Source organism: Grus americana, chromosome 1 (genome assembly GCF_028858705.1).
Source record: "Grus americana isolate bGruAme1 chromosome 1, bGruAme1.mat, whole genome shotgun sequence".
NCBI lineage: Eukaryota > Metazoa > Chordata > Aves > Gruiformes > Gruidae > Grus > Grus americana.
In genome coordinates, this window is record NC_072852.1 from 40,030,062 (window position 1) to 40,054,307 (window position 24,246).

The 24,246-nt window shown below is 40.8% G+C and overlaps 1 protein-coding gene across 2 annotated transcripts in view; it reads right to left on the reverse strand.

The window, feature by feature from the left end:
- CPM (carboxypeptidase M) overlaps positions 1-24,246 on the reverse strand; it is a 36,434-nt gene that overhangs the window by 3,098 nt on the left and 9,090 nt on the right. The window contains exons 3-6 of one of the 2 annotated variants that reach the window (XM_054846826.1): positions 10,789-10,886; positions 2,489-2,661; positions 850-1,034; positions 429-599 (exon numbers count right to left, since the gene is read on the reverse strand). In XM_054846826.1, coding sequence (XP_054702801.1) covers positions 429-599; positions 850-1,034; positions 2,489-2,661; positions 10,789-10,886 — 627 coding nt within the window. The remainder of the gene's footprint in view (positions 1-428; positions 600-849; positions 1,035-2,488; positions 2,662-10,788; positions 10,887-24,246) is intronic. The other variant, XM_054846834.1, reaches the window with a different exon arrangement.

Below are 24,246 nucleotides of genomic sequence, written 5' to 3' on the forward strand. Positions count from 1 at the left end.
GACTGTGAAAGCAACACGCATATTCTATTTGGCTACACATAAACAGTAATGAAAACATTTATTTCAGTGATCAAACATTAAAAAGAAGGACGATATATGAACAGAAGAGTGGTTTTCTTTCTGAAAGGGCAAGACCTTGGTGCCACATGTGTGCGTGTGCATGTAATCCATACAGCTATGCAGGCCTTAAGAAAGGGCGCAGAAGCAGCCAGACAGCAGGGACTGCCTCATTCACTTGTGTAACCACCGACTCTTCTGCAAACACCCAGGTCCTGCTCAGAGAATCTGCATGAATGAGTTGGCTTACTCCCCTCGTCAACCCTCTACTCTGGCCAAAATCACAGCCCTTTAATCAAAGATGGTGGGAGAAAGTGAGAACATCGTATCTGAAGCAGCTGGGGAAAAAAATAAATCACTGACATTCTTACCTTCCAGCTGGTACCAAGAATACCCGTTGGTAATGCCTTCTGGAAAGGTTTGTCTGTTGTCACACCCTGTCCCTTTGTACATGCTGGCATGGTTGAAAGAATAGGTTTTTGCCAGATGAATAAAGACATCATCATCTGGAGACCTGCTATAGCCTTTCAAAGTGCTGGTAACTGGAGAATAAAGATAGCCATCATGTAACTCTCATTACTCGTAAAACATACAGTGCTGGCTTAAGTACCAGATAAATCACTGCCCAATATGGCTATTTGGGAGATAATTTTGATGGGGTTTATCAAAGTCTGCTCATCCCAGCTCAAAAGCTGGAAAAAACTTGCAGAAATCCTCATAAATTTTACTTGGGTACAGCTAATGTTCCTAAACCAAAGCAGCTGTGGAGAAGAGAGTTTGTTACTAGCTTACCTGAGTTACCATTATCAAAGGTGTAACTGGCAACCAGGGCACCCCCATGCAGGTTTGCTGAAAGAACAAATGTTTCATTTTTTATCCAGTTCATTACTGCTTGAGTTTCTGGCTGAATGCTAGCGTTGTTATTTTCAAAGGCATCAGGAAAATTTCTGTTCAGATCTTCTCCGTTCTTATTGTACCTTAGAAAGAGAGAAGACATTCTCTTTACTGTTTTGCCCATAGACACTTCCACGTTGCCAGCCTCACAGTGCTTAAGATCTGTGGCATGCTAGTGTCTTCAGGAAACAGGCGAGATGGCCATTGCAAATCTTCTCAAGCATTAAGAAGATGGACTTCAGTTTGCTTTCTGGCAGCACTGGAATTTTCATAAGACATAATAAAACAATTCTTCTATTGTATTCACTGTTTCCATCTGAAATATTTAACAGACATATAGCATGCACACACCTACACGTATGTGAATCAGAAGAACCTAAGCCAGATAAGGAAGATGTTGTCCTTCTGTTTGTGTTTTTCACACTTGCACAGAAGACCAAGGTAACTATCGGTGGCTGTCCCCCTTGTACAGCTGTCACTCTGGACACAGAGCAAAAACTGACTCAAACACAGGATGTATTCTCTTCTCCCTGGACCTGAAGGTGCAGCCTGTTCAAATGCTTTCTTCCTTTTTCACTCAGACAGGTCAGTCCAGAGAGTAGTTTAAACTCAGTTAAACTCTGTCTATTTCACAGTGAGGGGATAAAATATACCACCCTCCATAAAAGTCCTATCTATTTGCTGAGGAATAAATTTCTTTCCTAATAAAAAGGAGGGCCTGCACCGGTGACCTAGAGAACTAAACTGCCTCAACTACCTTTTCACTTGCTTCTGACGTTGCCATGGCTAGTCATCGAAGAGAGAACTTCTAGCTCATGAGTTTGCTTTTTCTGCATGTTCCAACTTTTTCCCTTTGGCATTTCTTCCCATTCTCTCACTCTCTCTTCTTCTTCCCTCTTCTAGCTTATAAAAATTTTCCTCCCCTTTTTGGTCTCTGCAATAGCTACATTATAGAATGTAAAAGTAGCACAGAGTGCAATGCTAGGTTACATTTACTTCTGCATAATTTTTTTTCCAAGCACTACTATTAGCATACTACCTATTATAGCTAGCTCTGCTTGCATAACTCCTCCCTCTTACTAGATCTGCATTCAACATGATCTTTAAACACATTTCTAGAAGTCCATTCAACAAGCTTAGACACACCTTTTTCTCATTAAGAAGGGTTACAGAATTCTCCAATTGAAATAGATCCCTGTGGGTGGAGTTTTCCTTCTTTTTTTTGTAGCACCCTAAAGGTCTAAATAGGTTATTGTGCTTCTATTCGCAATCTGGGTCTCCTGCCTAAAAGCTTAGGTCATTACACCATTCTGACCAATTTTCTCTAGCCACACCACATATAAACAGCTGTCTGACTCAGTCTTCCAAAAACTATGCCATAACAGTGCATCTTCAGAACAGCACAGACCAAAATTAGCCCTAACACATCCTCCAGGCGATCCTCTCCACCAAGGATGATTCAGTCTCTTGGCTATCTGCGATTATTACTCCCCACCCATTTCCTTTACTTACTCCCACCATCCTAAGCTGCCCTTACCTTCCTTGTGTGTAATAACAATCAGGCACTTTTGTAGCTTCAAATCCATCAGGATTCATTGTTGGCATGACATGAATCCGGGTAGTATTGAGTAACCGGGTAATAACTGGGTCACGTCTGTAGCTGGTCACCAGGAACTCTATCAAATGGAGCAGGATTTCTCTCCCAACAGTCTGTATAAAGAAACATAGATTTTATTTTAAGTCTGCTATGGAAAAAGAAAAAGAAAGAAAAAGAAAAAAACCAACACAAAGATCCACCACCTTGCACTTACAGGTTTTTCTTACTGGATTACACAGATACATGAGGCATACAAAAGCATTCTGGTCAACACTATTTTGTTTTATGCTCTCCCCTAAATATATTTAATAGATGAAAGGAGTCACTGGATGGTTTTCACAAGGGTTTTAAACCCAGATCAACCAGAGCTTCTTCTGTAATGGGGAACTGACTATGTCAGCTGCACTGTTCAAATCCTGCATGGACAAGGCACAGCCTTATCAAAAATTAAAACTGCATGGGCTGCCTGCTAAAGATCACATGAGCTCGGAAACGCTCTGCTGCATTTTCTCAGCTGCACTGCAGAGTCAGCTCTGTGCTGATGCCCAGGGGACCCTGGGCCCTGCACGTAAGTGTCACGCTGTGCATCACCACTTGGCAGTGATGGTTCAGAAGAAAGGAAGGAGACACCTTCCATGTTTTCCAGGGTGCTGCAGAGCAGGATTTTTTCTTGTTTATCCCCTTTTATGGGAAGTGAACTTTAACACAGGATCAAGAGAGGCCCCATAGACACTTCTGTTATATTCTCTGTTACATTGCTTTATTTTAATGCCATGAATGTAGGCATACAGGCATTGGGGAAACCAAACATATATATAAATCCTTAGAAAAAGAGATGGAAGGACATTTGGATACAGACTTTAGATCAAGGAAAGGCAGTGGGAGAGAAAAAGCTAAATACATAATTTTGTTCAATTAAGTTTGCATAGGTCATGAAATATAGGACATCTCCCTTTAGTCTACTCTATCAGATTTCAGGCAAAATAGTAGCAAGTTCCAGCTCCAGTGAGTTAAGAACAATCCTCTTCTACCCCAGAAACCACTAGTACAGCGCTCACTGGATCCTACTTCCCAGGAGCACTTTCTATAGCACTGTGACCCATGCCTCAAGGGTGCTGTAGGGTTCCTAAGCCCCGGCTGGGAGGGGAACAAATCAAGACTTGCAACTAGATGTGTTCTGGAGATAATTTATCTATACTTTATCTCCAGGAACAAAGCCTGGTAAATCACTGCAGGCTCTAATTCAGAGCTACAGCGTCTCGGTATCTTTTAGAATGAGTCTTGCACCACTAAAGTAGAAATATTGCAAAGAATTTTTTTTTCTAAAATGAGGAACATAGAGTGGCATTACTGGATGAACCTGGTGTCACAGATGAACAGCATCTTGCTTTCACACTGGTACAGGCTAAAGTAAAAGGTAGGTGAAATCAGGCAGGGGAAAAGAAATATTTCTCCACAGCTATTTGCTGTACTAATATGTTGTTAAATTTTCACACTGGTGCATTTTAAGTGTCAAATCTCGCTCTGGGTGTTGAGGTAAAGAGGAACACAGACACCATCCCGCAGGAGCTCTGCCTGCGGGAGCTGGGTTGGTACACAATCGGGCAAGGAGGGCTGGGTGTAACTGCTGTTCAGCTTGGGAGCAAACCATGTCTTGCCAATTAGCCAACAACTGCTGTTTATCACAGGAGAAACAAACAAACAAACAATGTAGTGCCAAACATGACTCTGCTAAATTGTGGATTACACCATTTTAAGTGTCATATTTGAAGGCAGCCATGGTCTCTGAGTTGGTGCTTCAGCAATTCTGCCTGCTGTTTGTAGAGGGGAAAAAGAAGGATCTCTTCCCACTCTGCCCCCCAGCAGATTCATTCCCAAGTTTTCTAACTGTTGCCTGTCAGCTCCTGGTGGTCTCCTACAAACCACCATCCAGTAACCTGCTAGGGGAAGCTGCGTTACACAAATGCATATAATGTGCCAGTAACTAAGTGGTTCTTTTTCTAGACACTACAGAAAATGGGCTTTGACAAGGGGGGAAAGGTACCTAATTTCCTCCATTGCCAGTAGCTTTCAAAACAGCACTGAAAGCTACTGGCAGTGAAATGCAGACTGCTCTGCAGGTTTTGATAAATTTACTCCGTGAAATTTAAGAAGGGATGCAACAGAACCTGTCCTGTACAGGCAGCTCAGTTCCAGCTCTGGGTGATAGACATCTTGGGAAGCACATGGAGTCGGGCGGGGGAGGGGACTGGGGGGGGGAGGGGAGAGGAATCAGGCAAATCATGGCCTTAAGCACAAGAGATAAACCTAGCAGACTTAGAAGCAACAAGAACGGCCCTACCACAGACATAGCTAAACTACAGACAAGACTGGACTGCTCCCTGGAGAAAGTGGGAAAGTGCCTCTGCTCCCTACTGTACTTCAGTGCCTTACAAAAAGACATCCAGAAAAGAAAGGGTAGAGAAGCAGGAACAGGAAGGGGAAAAAAAAGAAAAGCAACAAGCAAAGGTGGTGGAAAAGGACAATGTTTATAAAGAATGGAAGATTACTAGTTTTCCATAGATGACATTCTTCGCACCTAAAGTTAAACCCAGACTTACTTACATATACAGTATTTTAAAAACTAACCCTATTTTATAGGATTCCTTGTATAGCTATTGTTGTACCTGAGTACATTAAACAATTCAGCTAATCTCTATCACAGAGAGTCGGTACTTTGATCGTTCCCTGGTGGGGAAAGAGTGTATTTATTACCACTCTGTTTTGGTGGGGTGACAGAAGGGTGGCTTTGTTTTCATCCAGAGTACCCTGCATTTCTTGAGAAATCACATCTGGAGGTGTTTGAGGGGAAGGAAAAGGGAAAATTTTTGTTTCTGGGAAAGTATAGCTCAAGTTTTGATCGAGCCCTTGGAAGGTATCTGCTGCCCAGCCACGCTTTACCCTGTTACTAGAAAGGTCAGCTGTGCCCGTGGAGAAAAGTTACAAGACAATTATTTTTACTTTAAAGCTTCAAATAAAGGATCTACATACAGTGGAGGTAGGTTGCTGACAGTAAAGTCAAGGACAGACACCTTAACTTGTCTCTAGTCTAACACGAAGATGTAGAGAGCAGGGAACAGCCTTTATGTGTTCTGGGGCTTTGAGAAGACATGATGAATATTTGGTTTTAACTGCAGTATCCCAAGGGTGATGCCCAGGTGTATTGTTTTGCAGTAACTCAGATGAGGGGTGACACAAAAGCAAAGGAAAACCCTTTCTCCCACCTCTAGGGATACAGTTAGACAATAAGTTTCTCTGTGCACTTTCAGCTGCCCGTTTCCTTGTGTGCCCCAAAGGGAGAGAGTCAGCAGGAAAGGCTTTCAGTGATCCTCAGGGGAAGTCCTGAATGAAGACGCATGCATGCATTAGGGCACGGATCGACACTGCAGAAAAGGGTGTGACTGCTGTTTCTGTAGACATACCCCTTAAACCTGCTGACTACCGCTTCAGGCGTGGCTGGGTCAGCACCCTGCTCAGCTACTGAAGGGCTTACTCAAGAAGCTCTAGTGGCAGCCAGTTAAAAGATTAAGGTTAGCTCCAATTGCACCTGCACTGTAACACTTTACTCCATCACCCTTGTTTTTAAAACGTTTTTGTTACCACATGATAGAGACCTAATACCAAGGGACTATGGGTGGATAGACTCTGCCCATTTTTATGATTAAAATTCTTTCCTTAAACGTGGCCTGTTTAAGTTGAACTATGTTGAAAGAAAGATCTAAACCATCAGGTAGGACCTGTTTCAAAGCAACACAGTCTTGCCAGTCTCCTTGCTCCAGTCCTGAGTGCTGTACAGACCTAGCACAGCATACCAGGCACAACCCCACCTAAGGAAGTGGAGTTACAGCAGAGAAACCGATAGTGCATCCTGGTTTACCACTTAAACGCCACACTTACAAGATGATGTTCTTTAATACTTGTACAACACTAATTATTATGCACGGCTGCAACACACCCCACTGTGCATGTCCTTTACTAAAATACACCAGTGTTAAAGTGACTGTGCAAATACAGTTTGGCACATATCCATTTATTTGTATAGTAGCAATCACTGTGAAAATATGAGAACTATCACATTTATGACAGGGAATTGCAGTTCATTGGTTTATCACTGAAGGAAATGGCAACATAAAGCCTGCTTTTGAACTAGTAACTGGCATAAGATGTTACCACCTGGACAAATTCCACAGGCTTCAGGCTTCTCAGCGCACACTTCACCTGGTTGAGAAATGGATCACTTTCTTTTTCCCCACTCAGAAGAGTGGGAGTAAAGATAAGGTAAAAGGTAACCGGGGCGAGGCAGCAGCCCTACCTGTGTTGAATGAGATCTCGGCAGCATCCAGCTTTTTTAAAAGTCTGTTGTTAGCAAATAGGTTTGGTTGCTTTGAATTTTGAAATCTCTGATGCTTCTGACCTTCTTTACATCACATCAGCTGATACTGAAGCCAGGTGAAAAACAGTTCACTATACAAGAAATATGTCTTTTTATCCCCTTTTCTAGAGCTCATGTTTGTTTCCCTGCCATACCACTTCCATAGTATGTTGCACAGTACAAAGGACATATTCCTATGTGCTGAAAATTCCTTATAGCAAGCTTTGTAGCATGCGGACACAACTCTTTTTGGCCAACCTGGTGATAAAAAAAGCAGCCCTTTTTTATAGTGGCATTTTGATAGTGTAAAATAGAGCTTCCATTCATTTTTTTTTTTTAAATGAGAGTGAGAAATTGTACACAAGACTCAGTTTGTTGTTTGGGTTTTTTTAAGCCCCAATTATATTGATCACAAATAAACCTACTCCACTTCTCAGTCATCCAAGCCCTAATAAGTCACCATATCTCAGGAAACCCCTCTGCGGATATGACTGTGTCTATGATGACATGGAAAATAGGATCTAGTTGCTTTAACTTAAATCACAAGGTAAGCCAGCAAGATAAACACATCCTTCCATGTAGGCTAGCTCAGGCCTATCAGTACAGGCTTAGCTTCATGTAACAAAAGAGGCAAAATACTGTTACACTAAGAAAATAAAGTGATCAGAAGCCGATGATTTAAGAGAAAAAGGTTGGTATCGGCATTAGCATCCTGAGAAAGAGTTTATCTTGTGATGGTCCAGTTATACTATAGCTGCAGAAAGTTAAGGAAGCCATATATTTAATACATTAAAGGGAACAAGCAGAAACACAGAGATAGTTTACACTTTGTTCAGACATGCTTTTCCTTGAAAGGGTTTCCCTGTTGTGATATACAGGGTTTAGAAGCAGCCTTCTGATTAGATCCTATAGTTCAGTTGTGTAGTTGCTGTAGGTACAGCTGGTCAAAAGGTGATAGTTCTGCTCCATTTATGACTTCGGATTGTTTGGGGGTTTGGTTGTGGTCGATGTTAAGTGGAATGAGTTCTCACTCAGAGAGGAATGTGTGAGTGTATGCACTGAGGAAGAGAAGATCTTTCAAGTAAGAGCACAAGCCTGGGACAAGAGAGGCTGCTGCCTCAGAACAGCAGGCAACGTCTCCCTCATCTTCCTCAGTACAGACTTTAATTAGATTTCACAGGCTTACGCATTTTGTGCAATCTATTAGTGCCATTTTGATTAAAGATAGCTGCAAGTGACTGAACTACCTCTCTATCAGTTTTAATCTGGCTGGGGTTAAACAAAAAGTACTGCTAAAATGGCATCCAACTTCATACAGGCACACAAAGAATGGGAGAAGACTTTTGTTGCATCTCTGGGGATCTGGAGCAAAAGTTCACTCTATTTGGCAATAGTGATCACAAAATACAACAATTTAAACCTTGGCTGGTCATGTCTTACATTATTAAGAAAAATTAACCTACTTAAAAAAATAAATCCTTCCAGATTTGGAACCCCCCCAAAAAAACCCCACTCTCTTCCTAGTATGGTGTACTCATATTATTTTATTAGAGCTTCCCTGTTTGGAATCTCTCGAAATAACCTAGGTTTCTTCCAGCAGCATGTGTGAACAGCCTGCACACATGCAATTCAGGCTCCTCCTCAACTTTTAGGTTTTAAGACTCAGCCGGCCAGCTGAATCAAAAAAAAAAAAAAAGAAGTGTCATGTGTGTGATCATGACAGGTTAGAAGGGCAGCATCACCAACCACGACTTGAGAACAGAACTTTTCTCACCTTGTACCATTTATGGAAAGCATTACTGAAGCACAAAAGACCTAACTAGATCAATGAAGCCACAATCCCACAATTCTAAGTTATGAAAAACTGTGGAACACAAGTGGAAGCTTGTCATAGAGTTAGTGCAAAACTCATCTGCTTAATATATTATAGGGGTAGTTGAATCTTTCCCCAGTGACTAGTCAAGCAGAATCTTAGATTATGGGAAAAAATATTAAAGTTCTCCAATGCTTCTCTATATGAGGAATTAATTTCCTGCCACCTGAAACACATTTATGGTCAGACATGAAAAACAAACATCAACTGTACGTTGTATCTATACACAAAAAACCATAAGGCAAAGATCATCATGAGGGCCTGAAAAAGAGGAATAGCTCTATTTCCAGAATCTTCCCTGAGTGCATGCTTGGTTCAATGAACAAGCTAGAATGCAGCATGGCACTTAGTACTATATGATACCTAGGCAGCTCAAGGATCAATTCTGCTCAAACTCAGGCACAGTGCCAGCCACTTAAAAAAAAAAATCTTGTCCCATTTTCTCATAAAGTCAATATAACAATTTAGAACCTAGGCAGTGATCCAGGTTGCTTGATCTCCAGCAGTTCCTGACCCTGTGGATATGCAAACAGCACCTGTCTCCATGGTCAAAGTTCCTTGTGCACATCCAGCTGGGCAGTGATAATGGCAGAAGTGCTTCATTGGGGAGGTTTCAATAGGAGGACTGGCCTTCTGCAGTCCAGCAATGTTGGATTTGAGAGCCAGGCCATTCTGGATGAGACCATATCCTGCCTTCCATCTCTTTCCTACCAAAGCTGGGTCATCTATAGGTTTGCAATTCCCTTCAGCAGTTTGCAAGAATTGTCATATGGAACTTTAGCTCCTAGGCACCCTGGACTACCCTGCTGACACACACGAGGTTTTAGGATTTGCAAACCCTATCTTGGGCACATGTACCCATTTGAAATCATGAATCAGCTTCCTCCCACACAGCGTTAAATTCCAAAGCAGCCAGACTCCCAGCAGCACTTTAACCATAGCCACTGTCAAACAAGGTGAAACTAGTCTAACTTGGGGAAAATTCTTGGCACATAATGTCACAAGTGCCTGTAGGCGTGCAAGTGCTCACACACAGCATCGGTAATAGCAGTAGCTTGTGATATGTTACGATTTACACAGGATACACTTCCTACTACATCTATTTTTCTTCGTTTTGGGAATTCACGGTCTAGCGCACACGCACACACATATATATGTGTACACATATATATAAATTTTGCTATTTCTGTTGAATTACTTACCCTACACATTAAAGGCTGCATATAAATATATTGTATGGTTTAAACTTATCCTGAACATGACTAATATGAGCAGGTAAAGCTAAAGAATAAGGGGAATAGAAAGCAGGAAAAGATTATAGAGAAGAGTGAAGCTTTGAGTCTTTCTGTTCCAGATTCATATACTACACCAGGAACGCTCATAATCACCACTTTCTCCTTTATTGTTACTAAATGGCCATTCTTTGCAGAGCTAGTTAATGCTGAAATTGTTTTGTGTTGTATACTCACTGTGTTATCTTAGGTCAATCTAGATATTCCTAGCTTAAGGTTCCTAAAAGAAATTTTCTTCCTAAAATAACTCATTTGGTGCTACACAGCAATTATTATTCAATCTTAGGATGTATTTGAGAGTTCTACCAGTCAAACTTCATGCCTAGGCAATAATAACATACAAGCAAACTATTGTATCTGACTCATTGCCAGGAAAGTTAAAGCCTCTGGGTTTATTCACATGGAAAAGACAAAGCTCTCTACTTAAGAGAGGTCTTAGGTGTAGGATTATAGGATTCTTCAGAGTGATGTAAGGTCTCCTAAAGCCCTTCCACCAAAACAAAGGAACTTTATTCTTGAAATTCTTCAAGAAATACACACATATTAGGTCCTCTTTGAGGTATGACACAGCTCAATAGTAGCCAGCACATGCCTGAGAGAAGTTCACTCTAAACCTCTGTTAAGTGTATTTGGTATAAATGACATTGCAAAAGTTGAAACGTACCTCATCCCCATGCATATTAGCAACATACTTGAACTCTGGAATGCCAATCTTATGATGGGTTGGAAACCTTCCCAGAACAAGAACCCACAGGTCTCTACCTTTAAGAGGGGAAGGGGAAAAGACATTTTTTTAAACAAGTGTAAAATCATACAAACCTTAAAGAAAAAAAAATATAAAGAGAGTTGGTCATTAAGACCACCGTACAAATTCTCGTATTTCATTGCTGCCTGATCAGTCCTATATATAGCAGATCAAAGTAGACTGTGGAGTTTTTATTCTATGAGTACTTGCTCTATTAGTTACAGGAATAAATATGTTTTGCCTTCTGACCAAAAGTGTCTACTGAACCCTGCAATTTCAAAAGCATTTAACCAGTGCTAGAAAATGGTTTGGGATTTTTTTTTAATAAACATTTTTCAAATCAAGTTTAGTAAGCAAGACCTTGTCAAGCAAAGTCACCAAGCAACTAAAGAGTATTTAAAATAAAATACACTCTTCCCCCAAAAATATTAAATCATAAGGGTTTTCTTGAGTACATACATAAGTTTTCATTATCACAAAGAAAGAGCATCTTTTTGTATTAAAGACGACACGGAAAAGCTAAACACATTCATGAGCTACTGCTCAAAAAACAGGAGACACCAGGCAGAGCTGTATCAGAGACATATTCCAGAAAAATCAGCAGAGAAAGAATTAATAGCTACAGAGAGAGTATTAGTTAGGAGCACTAAGGCTGCGCAGGAAGCTGAACTTTAAGTAACAAACAAACATTTTGGAAGTCCTCAGTTCAGGAAGGGGGGGCATTTTTGATTATTATTTTTAGTGCGATTATGGCATTTCAGATCTCATCTACAACACCATGCTTCCCACTAGTCTGCTCAATGAGGTGGAAAGCTCTAGTTTCAGTAGATGGCAGCAATGAAACTGGACCAGTTCCTCAACAATAGCAGTCACAGCCTATAGACTGCTAATGCCCAGACCTCACATGAATGCTACCCATCCCCAGCTCTCACACAGAGCTCGTTGGGACCTGTGAGCTGTCTCAGAGGAGTCCAGCCGTCACTGTTGCTTACAGGAAGGAAGAATGTAGGTGCTGCTATATGCAGTACTATAAAAAGCATTATTTCCTAAATCTTTATGGATCATCAAATCTGCAGTAAATAAACTCTGGAGCATAACAATTTCCCAGAGGTGGAAGCCATGACCCTCATGGTATAGCTGCAGTGAGCCAGTCACGTAGCTAGAAAGGAAAAAAAAATGCTGTGGCAACTGCAGTACCTTTCAGGAATGGGAGAAAAAGGTTGACGGGGACAGAAGGAACAGTACAAGATGCACCAAAACAACCGCAAGACAGGTAAAACTGAAGACAGTGGTTGCCAAACTAAAGTCTCAACAGATCGAATCAGAGTCTCAGGCTTAGGATCAGAAAGCAACAAGACAGCACTGAGAGCAGACAGATTCAACAGAGAGTGATCTCAGGATCCCCTAGTTTTACACAGTCACTCTAGAAGACATTGGTGTTCAACCCTTATATCCATATGCTGCGCACAAAGCTGTGAGAAGCTGCTACTGACTCATTAAAGGACAATGTGAGCAAGCAATCCATGCTTTAAAAAATAAGTTCCCGCTAAGTGCTTCAGTGAGGAAGCTAGTTATTTGACTTTATTGTATGCAGAGCCACTGTTTCATTAAAAAAGAAAATAGTTTGACTTCTGTAAGTCTAGACAAGTTACAGAGTGGAGAAACCAGAGATGCTAGCTTTTAAGCACATCCTTCTTCAAAAAGGAAAGAAAAAACCACCAGTCCCCACCACCCTAGCCCTTCTCCCCTCCAAAACCTCCAGAGGTCTCTTCCAACCTGAACCAGCCTGCAATTGGAAAGAGATGACAAGTCTTGCTGCAGGAGTATATGTTTGGAACTGAAAAAAATCCTAGTAATGAAAAAAAACGTGCTGCTTTTATTCATGATCAAGCGTCGACAATATTCTCAACTTAATTTCCATCTCTGCAATGTGTCATCCTCTCCATGGTTGTATCCAGGGGCAACCTGCAGTGAAATATTAAGGAAGTCCTTCCAGACTGCTCCTATGATTCTTATGCTCTCTAAGCCATTCTGCCCAGCTCTTCTTCCCCCTACAGGAAGGAAATTTCAGATATCCTTCCTTTGTCCCCAACTTGTCAGTTGATGTATGGACTTCTGTACCAAGAGTAACACACCTGCTTTGCAATTGCAGCCTTTCTGCCACAGGTCAAATTTAAAATGACTACTGTGAACCTGCAATGTGCAGCTTCCTTAGCTAGGGATTCATCAGACCAAGCTGTAGTGCCAAAGAACACATCCAACATCTAAAAGACAGTGGTGAAATAAGAAGATTAAGGTAGCAAAGGACCTGTATTGGAGACCTGATGGTGTCCCAGCTCTCTCTCAGATGCAGGTGGATACAGCTAAGTTGTAGAACACATGGTTTCCTACAGAGGAGACATATGCCTTCTACAAGGTTATAAATTTATTTGGCCCTGGGACCGTCCATTATTAGCACGAGTACCAAGTATACAGACAAGGTTTCAAAATATCTCAGAGCCAATAGGTTCAGTGAATTATGTGTAAAAAGCCCTTTCAGAGCAAGTGAAATAAGTGCAGATTAAAAGCATTAGCTTCCTCAAATCCTTGATGATTTCCTACATAAGCACAAAGCAGTGACCTAGAAGGTGAGATAGCTTAGTGCAGGATCAGGACATTAAACTAACCAATATATTTACTACATTAATAATTATGTACAGAAAGGTAATATAATCTAATATATAAAGTAACTAAACAATCACAGCAGCCAAACAGTATTGTAGTCCCTAGAACATGAAGCATCTTCTTTCACCAATAACCAGACATTAAGATGAACCCCTGGTTTTATTTGAAAGGAAGCAGATCACAAGAGCTATTTCAACTCCACCTACTAGTGATGATGACTTCCACATTCATTGCATACAGACTTTTTGGAGCATATCATGAGCCAATGTAGAACAGTGCCATATTCTTTAGCCACTTCCCCGTAGCAGCACTAGCACTGATTCAGTACTATATATACTAAAGCAACAAGAGTCCAGTGCTATAATGCTATAGTTATTTCTCTCATTTAAGACTTTCTACAAGTAATATTGTATTTTGATTTCAATTTTTTAAAAAAAAAAAAAAAGGAGAGATTCCCAGTGCCTTGCCATCAGCAGTGCTCATTCCTGCTGCTATCAGCATGAAATTGCACTCATGGGAAACTCAAGGAAGAGCTAAGTATAGACTAGCATTAAGTACTCATTTAAATTGGTTTTTCCAGCATTAGTGTTTAGACTGTTTATAGTTTGTGTGAGGGCCATCTAAATGATAAACACTCCTATGAACTGAGAGACCAATTATTTCCTGGCATTTCCAGCTTGTGAGAAGTATTAAACCTACCATTAACAATTAAAATAAATTCCTGGGTCTGCTCAGCCTGCAGTACTGGATAGTGTACCTATGAGGGATGATGTAAGATTTCTTTCCATACAGCAGTAATTTATTGCATATAAAATGATTCAACATACAGATAAAGTTTCCTTTCATCAGTAAAGCCTAGATAACTCTGGTTTTGTACCTAAAGTGAAAAGCTAAGCTACCTCCCTTGCTTTGAATCAATTGTAAGTATATCAAAAAGCCATTTCTCACTGCCAAACCAGCACTGACTTCAACTAATTAGTGAACTATATTTCAAGTAATCAAGACAAAGGTGTGTTTCTAACTGTGTCTCAGGACAAGTATCAAGACTGGTATTGGAACAAAGCCAGACCACACAGCTTCTAGTAGAACGATCAGTCTTTTAAAAAATTTTCTAGCATTGCCACAGTTCATGGCATAGTATCAGTATTCTAAACAGATCTATGAAAACTGGGAATTAAGATGGAGAATTGAATTTGATCTCCAGATCTAGTGAGAAAGAAACCAAGTCATTTGCAGATGTTGCCATCTGGATTGCACTCCCTGGTTTGTTTTGTTCTGAACTCTATTTCTACTTTTCTTCACTTTGTTCTTTACAGCTTCATTTATGCAAAAAGAACTGTTGTCATTTCAAAGAGAGTTATGGCTAGGTAATGAAGTGAAATGACTGGGCAACACACCAGACCCACTGTCAGTACTGTTCAGGCTAGGCTACTGATTCAAAAGTTTGCACCTACGTCCACTTTGACCCAGAAAAAGCAACAGGCTGACTACAGTCCTGCTGGGCTGGCCATGTGTTGCACACTGACTTCATGGGTAGGAACTGCAGTAATGCTGATCCATTTTGAGGGAGTCCCTACCTAGAAAGGCACAGGACAGAGACAAGAGGAAGAAAGACTGACTCTCATTAGAATGCAAGGTCCAAGAACAATTTAATCATAGAAACAATCACAGAATCACAGAACAGCCCAGGTTGGAAGGGGCCTCAAAAGATCATCTGGTCCAACCTTTCATGAGAAAGCAAGCCTAGATGAGACTATTGAGCACCCTGTCCAGTTGCATCCTGAAAACCTCCAGTGATGGGGACTCTACCACATCCCTGGAGAAGTTGTTCCAGTGAATGATTGTTCTCACTGTAAAATGTTTCTTTTTGTATTGAGTTGAAACATCTCCCAGTGCAACATGTATCCATTCTCCCTTGTCTTTTTCCACATGGCTCCTTGTGAAGAGAGTCTCTGTCCTCTTTGTAGCCACCTTTTAAAGTACTAGAATCCTGTGATGAGGTTCACGCCCACCCCCGCCTCCCCCCCCCCCCCAGCATTCTCTTCTCTAGGGAGAAGAGCCTGAACTCCTTCAGCCTTTCCTCACAGAGCAGGTCCTCCAGCCATTTGATCATCTTTGTGGCCCCTCCTTTGGACCCTCTCCAGCCTGTCTGCATCTTTCTTGAATTATGGGTACCAGAACTGGACACAGTACTCCAGATGCAGCATGAGTGCACTGAGTGGGATGATCACATCTTCATCTCAGCTAGTAATGCCTCTGTGGATGCAGCCCAGGATCCAGTTTGCCTTCATTGCTGCAGCATCACAGTGCTGACTTATGTTCAGGTTTGTATTACCACCAGGTCCCTTTCCGCAAGGCTGCTCCCCAGCCACACAGATCCTAGCCTGTTCTGGGCTGTTTGATTATTCTGTCCCAAGTGCAGGACTTTACAGTTGTCTTTGTTAAACTTCATACTGTTCTTGCTAGCCCACTCTTCCAGCCTGTCCATATCTAAGATGGCTCACCCTTCTGACTTGTCCACCTCACCACCCAGTTTGGTGTCATCAGCAAACGTGGTGACGGTGCTTTTAATCCCATCGTCTAGAACATTTATGAAGATGTTGAACTGTGTAGGGTCCATTATTGATCCCTGGGGGATCCCACTCAGCCTGAGGCTGCCAGCCTGAGTAAAAGACAACAATCACCACCCTCTGATTGTGGCCTGTTAGCCAGTTTCCTACTTATCTTGCAGGCCACCTATCGAATCTGTATCTTGCCAGTCTGTCCAGGAGAAGGCCATGGAAAACAGTGGCGAAAACAGTTATTCTGGCTCCAGATCTGAATACCTATTTGAATAGTACAGCTCTGAACATAGCTCATACAAAACTTGCTCTGACACAGGCTGGAAAATTGAGTTTTTAGATGTCTAAATACATCTTTCAGATACGAATCTACCTGGATCCATCTACGTTGCCTATAAAACACATAAAGCTAGATTATGAAAAAAGACAACATAACATTATACCAAATCAAAGTAATTACCTCAAAAAATATAGTTTTGAGATTTGATACGAGCCACAACAATTTACTTCTCCTTGTATTTCATATCCTCTTCCTTAAAACTTAGTAATTTTTACTCTTACTTATCCCATGTTTGGCAACAAACTCTACAGGCCAAGTAGCATATTATCAGGGTGGTTTGCATATTACCCAGAAAGATGTGGCCCTAAGCTGTAGGGAAGGCCACCTTAGTAGTAAGAAAAGAAGACAGAGAAGTTAAATAGAAAGTTCAAACAACTTAAAAGTTTTATCATTATTCTTCAGATTGTTATTGACTACTGATATTCAGCAGTCTTGAGAACTCGCCCTATCAGAGCTTCATTCTATTGTGTTCCACACAAACTTTTAAAATATATGTTTCTGACCCCCAAAAGCATACAATCAAAGCAGTGCAAAATAAGAAGGGGGACCAGACAGACAAGGTTTTGTTCAATGAGAACATAAGAGGGCGGTGGCTATGCCTTAGGCATAGCTTGTATCAATCCTGCTCAATTCCAGTATAAACAGAAGAGCTTAAGCCTAGATTCTGTGATGAGAACCCCAAGTAACAGTAGTGAAATAAACATACCAGCTGATTTTTATAACAGCTTCCACTGCAAGAGCAACCACTACATAATTATAGTTTGACAGAAGGAAGAGAAACGATGCAAATAACTAGCATCTGCATTACTTATACAAAATATTGTGGAGAGACGGGATGGCATGAGAGTCACTCCTCGATAAATTCTTCTGTAGCTATACCACAATTCCCACATAATTTCTCATATGCTCTTTAATCCACTTTAGCATACTAATATTGGAAACATTTCCCTAACTGCATTTGGCAACATCTTCTGCTGTGTCTCTGGATACTCCATCCTTAATGTCTACCTGTAATACTAGTGTAAATCTAGGTTTATTGTTACCATGAAAGATACTATGGCATCTTTACAGGTTTGTTTTTTTTTTTTTTTATTGCAGAACTATGTCAGAGTATCTTCCCAGCTGCATCTGACACCTGAGACTAAATCAAACTGTGCTTAATACTACACAAACTTCCTTATCTTGCAGGAAGAGAGAGATCAAGAAATCAATCCTGGTTTTATCGCTTCTAACTTTTAAATCACATTCATGGTAAATTTGTTTCCAGGCTAACACAAATCATGCTTTGGCTTTTAATTTTTCTGATCTGTACTTGTATTCCCTGCAAAGCTCAGTACTGTCAGTGTGTAACACAGTAGTACAATTGCCACCCATGTGCACCCATATAGGCAAGAAGATGGAAATACAAAGCCATTAAATACTTATGTAACTTAGTATTATACTTCCAAGCTTCAATACAAAGACAAAGGGTTAGTTTCTCCACGATAACGGTAGGGCAACACTGTCTTCCAGCAAAATACTACCACAGCTAATGAAGGACTTCAGGAGCAATTCCCTTTTGCTAAGCAAGCACCAGCAGCTTCCTTGCCCTGTGGTGCTCTCATTTGCCATCACCAATTCAAGCTGGAAAATCTAAAACTATTTTAGAACTTGTCTTCCGCAAGGAGACTGCCCAACAGCACACACGGCTTGATTCAGATTCTAACAGAATTTGAGTTGCCAACACATTATTTATATAACCAGAAATGGTTAATCAGAATGACTGATGTAGTAGCATTGCAGAAGTAGTTTTACAAACATGAACAAATGCAAGTTTAATCTAGCCAGACTGTTGAGTAAAGCACCCTCCAGGTTATGGTAAGTAGTATAAAACTATCCTTTGGGCATATAAATTTTGTAAGTTATCAGCCAAAAAAGGCAGCTATCTTTATTCAGAAATCAGACACTCTAGATGGTTAATTTATACTCAGAATTACCTATGTACCTGAAGCTGGGATAAGACAGACATCTGTACGAACAACTGTAGTACTTCAGATTCTTTTGTGAGAATTTATCCGCACTTTCATGTACTCATGGTTCACCAGACAGAAAGGATTATCTACAGACCTGGATTAACATTCCTAATGAACAAAGTTGGTATCCCAAGAAGAGCTAGGACGTTTTAAATATAAGAAGGTCTTCAAGGTATTTTGAAGGATTAAAAAGATACAGATCAATCACATATGTTAATCAGGCATATCTGTCAATACTCAGCATGGTGCATAGGTAAGCAGAACAAACCCAAAAGAGCCCAAGGTAGCATTAGACTGCGGGCCTACCATGGCCACCCCTCTCCTCCCCGGCCCCAAATTGATAGCACTTCTTATTTGGGGAGGGGGGGCAAAGGTTTTACTACTTGTTTTGTTTTCTCAAGTATCCTGCTTAACAGAGAGACTGTAAAAGAGATCATACTTAGCAAGAACTACTCTAACCACACTATTCTTAATAAGCTATTGGAAGGAGTAAAAATCATTGATAAGGAAGCAAATGCTTGTTTGAGGATAACAGCAAGAGAGATCAATTGCTAAAGTACCTGTGCGGCTTTTTTTTTTTTTTATTTCATTTTAAAGTGCTAGAACTAACCTGTGCTCTGTATTTCCACTTGTCAGCTTTCTGAGTGGCAATACAAGACAGTGCCCCCTCAGTCAGTTGTGGTATTTCTTGAGATACAAAGGACCAGAACGTTTCAGCAAGATGCGCTACCACTGACACAGTTACTATGCTGGGGCCACTGCTTAACTTAATATTTCTGGTCTCTTCCCGTGTATCCCTTCTTACAGGCATAAGGCCATCTCTTTCTCTCTCTAAAGGCAAAAAATAAATAAAAGTAACAATTTTCCACTATTTAATAAGCACCTATCTACTTCCAGAGACTATACCAGCCAATCCCTTGTAGATGCCCCATCCTTGGAAACATTCTGTAGTTCAATCCAATTTAGTGTCAGTACCTGATAAGCAGAACTGCAGGAATGACCAATGACTCTTGAAAAGAAAACAAAACACAAACCAAACACCCCCATCCATAGTATCTAGTTTTGTTAACCAAAGTATTTGGGAAGGGAGTCAAAACAATTTATGGTTCACATGCTTGCTTATCTTCCTAAAGGTTTACAAATCTTTGGTTGGCTGGGACATCCATAGCTGCTTTAGTCACTTTCACAGGACTTGTAGCTTATGAGAACAACCCTTTCTTTCCTATGTATATGTGACTCATCACACAGTACTATTTCCAGTTCTCATAATCCAGTTTTTATACACAAAACATGAAAAACTGTCAATCCAGAGCACAGTTTCTACAACAGCACCTTATAGTTTATTTGAACATAAATCAAGAAATAAAGATAAACTTAAAAAATCCGAACAAAAACAACACAGAAGGAAATAACATTTTTAAATTAATGTACACTAACCTTATTCAATATTGGTCACTGAGAGGAACAGAACACCACAGACACATACAATTAGCCTGAACAGGCTTTCCCCGCTATTTACACCAACTGGTTTCATACTCACTCCCAGAAACCAAACAGGCTATTTTTCCTTTTCACCAACTTCTGCTTTTTCACCAAGCTTGCTTTCAGTATACCACAGGGTTTTTAAAGCTAGTTCTAAAATAATCTGTGCTTTATTTTCTGAGAAAGGTATGAAACTGGTATGCATCTAGTAGTTTTCAGAAAAGCTATTGTATACATAAAAGAAAGAAATATCACTCATTCACAGTAGTACCATTAGATCATCATGAGCAGAGTAATTGCTTATAACACAAGTCAGGCAAAAGGAAGGGGATGGTTTGTTTTTAAGTGCAACTTATCCAGATTCAACAGTTTTATTTGGCCTACCCTTTTACCACCAGAGGCAGTGGAGGCCAAAACTATTCCTGCCACTTGAAGGCAAAAGAGGGAGTAGAAAACTAGGAGACTACAGGTTGTTGCTGCTATATGGCGGAGAAGATACTGGTGCACTTTGAGGATTTGAGTTCCTTAAGTGCCTCATCATGAGACTTGCTATGCATATCCTGTAAACGTCCTTGGCAGATCCCAGACATTATGTTTGCTCCAAGAATGGGAAGCTCCAAACAATACATATCTCAACACTGGCAAGCAGAGTTCTACTAAGTCAGACAGTGAGCAGCTTATTTTTTAATTTATTTTTAAACTGGCTGGAGGGGAAAAAATTGCAAGATCAATTAACTTTTGTAAAAGAATTCAATCCTTATCATCATCTGTTTCTGGTTTAATTAATAAGCTACATTAGTTTGACCAGCTGCTTCCAGTTTCTCTCTCAAAACAGGTAACAAGCTGATTCCTTAGAAATATTAGTGACTGCCTTTTAAGAAAGGAAACTTTTTAGGAAAGGCAACAAATGCTACAAGGAACTAAAATTCAGGCAGTGTTACTACCTACAGAGTAACTCAGTCCTTTGTCTCTTCATGAAACATGTCCTGGTGGCCTGTGCTTCCTCTTGAATTTTGAGATCAGCCTAATGCAATTGTGTATCAAAGTAAGCTTTTAACCTGCTTCAGGTCCACCACAATTTAAAAATACGCTTTGTCAGACACAGCCAAGTTGCACATTGCTAGAAGTTCATACTGGGGAAGTATCATTCTGTACCTACCCTATTCCTAGATTTTTCTCTAGTTATTATTGCAAAAAAGAATACTGGGCCAGACTGGACTTTTGAACTACCATAGTAGGACTGTATTTCTTATTGAGAGCACAGTTTACTTTTATTGTAGCTTGAAGATAAAGGTTACTTCTGCAGATCTGCTCAAGCTCTGCTTAAACGCCCCAGGTAACTGCAAGACCCATGGATGTAGAACACATTAGCTAGGAACAAACAGGAAACGTAACTCAACTATCCTAAATCCACTGTGAGCTCCGCATACTACACAGCAGCCATGGTCATTTAAATAACTCCAACTGCCATGAACTGACCTTTCCCATAACAAGTAAGCCCTAGACATCAAGCTGCAGAATCATCTGCTTAGAAGCATCTTCTAACCACTTCCTCACATCTGAACCACTGCATAGATTGTAAGAGTTACTGTGCCGGAAGTGGAGCAGTTTGCAGGGAGGGTAGTCTCCCAGCTGGGAGGGGAAGAGAGCTACAGCCGGCCCTATGCATTATTTGCTTCCATCTCCAGTAGCTACCTAATTCATAAAAAGTTCAGAAAGCAGAACTAGCAACTATGTGCACATCCATCTTTCATTCAAAAAAAAAAAAAAAAAAAAAGGAAAACCCAAACCAAAAAAACCCCAACAAAACAGCCTTAAAAAAATAACCTAGATCTCTCTTCTATGCAAAATCATGCATAGAACAATTGCCTAAGGAAAAAATACTTCAGGGTAAGAAGTCACATCTTGCCTATCAACTAATTAATGTATTATGAGTAGGTCTCTCTGTACTTACTGAACTAGCTGAACACAACATGCCATACCATAGCTACATACAGTAAAGCTTTAATTAGGCAGCCCTGAGAATCAGCAAAATTGGTAGCTCCAAGAATCTACAGCCAGAGGTCCCATGCAGAAAGGCCATCCAGAAGGGATGCAAGATGCACTTCTTTTGTGAGAACTGAATAAAAAGCTATTAGAAACACTTTTCTACTGAAAAGCCCCATCCCCTGAAGTGGGGTAGGAGGGATGTGTTACTGTGCTCTCCTCAAGTAAGAGGAAGATACAGACAGATTGACCATTTGGGTAAAACACAGGCATAGGATAACAGTTTTATTCTTTTTAAGTAAGTCTATGACTAGAATTTGTTTAAAAATTAACAACATTGTGTTGAAAGGGCAACTCAGCCTGCATCACTGATCATTAACATTATTCACCCAATTTTCCCCATTCCTAGGGAAATACAGGCCCTGTAGCATGACCCAAAGACCAGCAAATATAGGCTGTAACAGGCTAATCTAGTGCTAGACCTAATCTAGTGGTAGAAGACCCTTAATTAAAGGCCATCTCTTTATTAATGCTTATGTTTTCTCTTTTTTTCTTTATTGGAGAATATCTTTCTCTTCCTGTGCTACTCTACAGTATTTGAAAAACAGCAGACTGAGGAAGTGAATATTTATTTAGGACTAGTGTTAATCAACACTGAGTTACATATAAAAAGTAACTTGAAGTGAGAGTACAGATTTAATTTGCCCCTTGCAATCAGCAGACCACAAATTAAATTGTCAGTATAGTTATGAGCTATATAAAGAATCATAAGCCACATTTCAAGATCACACCTCTTATTTACATGGCTAAAAATTTATGTACTATGCTCTAAAAAGCAGAATCCTACATGAAACGAGGGGAAAAAAACCCCCAGGAATTTCTGTCCATTGTGCACCATTCTTAGTGTCTCAAGCTCTGAGTTTTTGTGTGAGGTTTTTTTTGTTGATTTTTTTTTTCAAAAACATCTTCTACATATTTACTTTTTCAACCAGCTAAAAGACATGGCAATAGACAAGAATCAAACTGCATCCACCAGCTGCAATTGCTGATTCTATGCTACACAAGCTCTCCAGCATTGCTAATTTCTCTGGTATGAATTATGATATTGTGCTGGTTTTGGCTGGGGTAGAGTTAATTTTCTTCACAGTAGTTAGTATGGGGCTATGTTTCGGACTTGTGCTGAAAACAGTGTTGATAACATAGACACATTTTTGTTACTGCTGAGCAGTGCTTACACAGCTTTCAAGGACTTTTCAGCTTCTCACTGTGCCCTGCCAGGTGCACAAGAAGCTGGGAGAGCACAGCCAGGACAGCTGACCCAGACTGGCCAGAGGGATATTCCCCAGCATAGAACATCATGCTCCACATATAACTGGGGAAGCAAACTGGGAGTCAGGATCACTGTTCGGAAACAGACTGGGCATTGGGGTTTTTCCCCTCCATGGGCATGAGCAATTGCATTTGTGCATTACTTGGGGGTTTTTATATATATAAAAAATAATTACCTACCTTTGTTACCCTATTAAACTGTCTTTATCTCAGCCCACAGGTTTTTTTTCTATTCTCCTCCACATCCGCTTGAGGGGAGGAGTGAGAGAGTGGCTATGTAGTGCTTAGTTACGAGCTAGGATTAAACCACAACAGTCCTTTTTGGCACCCAACATGGGGCTCAAAGGGTTCAAGGTATTCAACGGATTTGATTGGAATGTGCTAGATTGAATTCATAGCTGTTATTGCTGTTTAGCTATTAATTGGCAGGTTCCTGTGCTTGCCATGACATACTGTATAGTAGAGTCTAGTGCTCGTTACTGGCTGCTTCTTGCTTTCACTGCTCACTGTACTGCTTATTATTTTACCTTCCTGTGCCTGGGAACATTTTGATAACAGCAACGGTGATGCACCTAGGCTGGCAGATGGCCAGGGCATCGCTGCTCTACTGGACAGACTGGGACTCCAGCATGAACTCAAGTCGAAGGGACTGTGACCTGTGGATGAGTCCATGTGGGAGCAGGACACCCCGAAGCACCTATGGCCATGAGTAAGTCCACACCACAGCAGGTACATCAGAAAGGGTCTGTGGACATGGTTACATCTGCCGCAGCAGGTATAGCTCTGAAGGGATTGTGGCCCAAGGACAAGTCCACACTGGAGAAGGTACACCTCAAAGCAACTGTGGCTGCAGATAAGTCTGTGCTGCAGCAGGTATAGACCTGGAGAGACTGTGGCTCATAGATAAGGCTCCACTTGGAGCAGGTACACCCCTAAGGGACTGCAGCCTGTAGACAAGTCCAAGCTGGAGCAGGGGCAAGGGGAGGAGCTCATTGCAATGTTA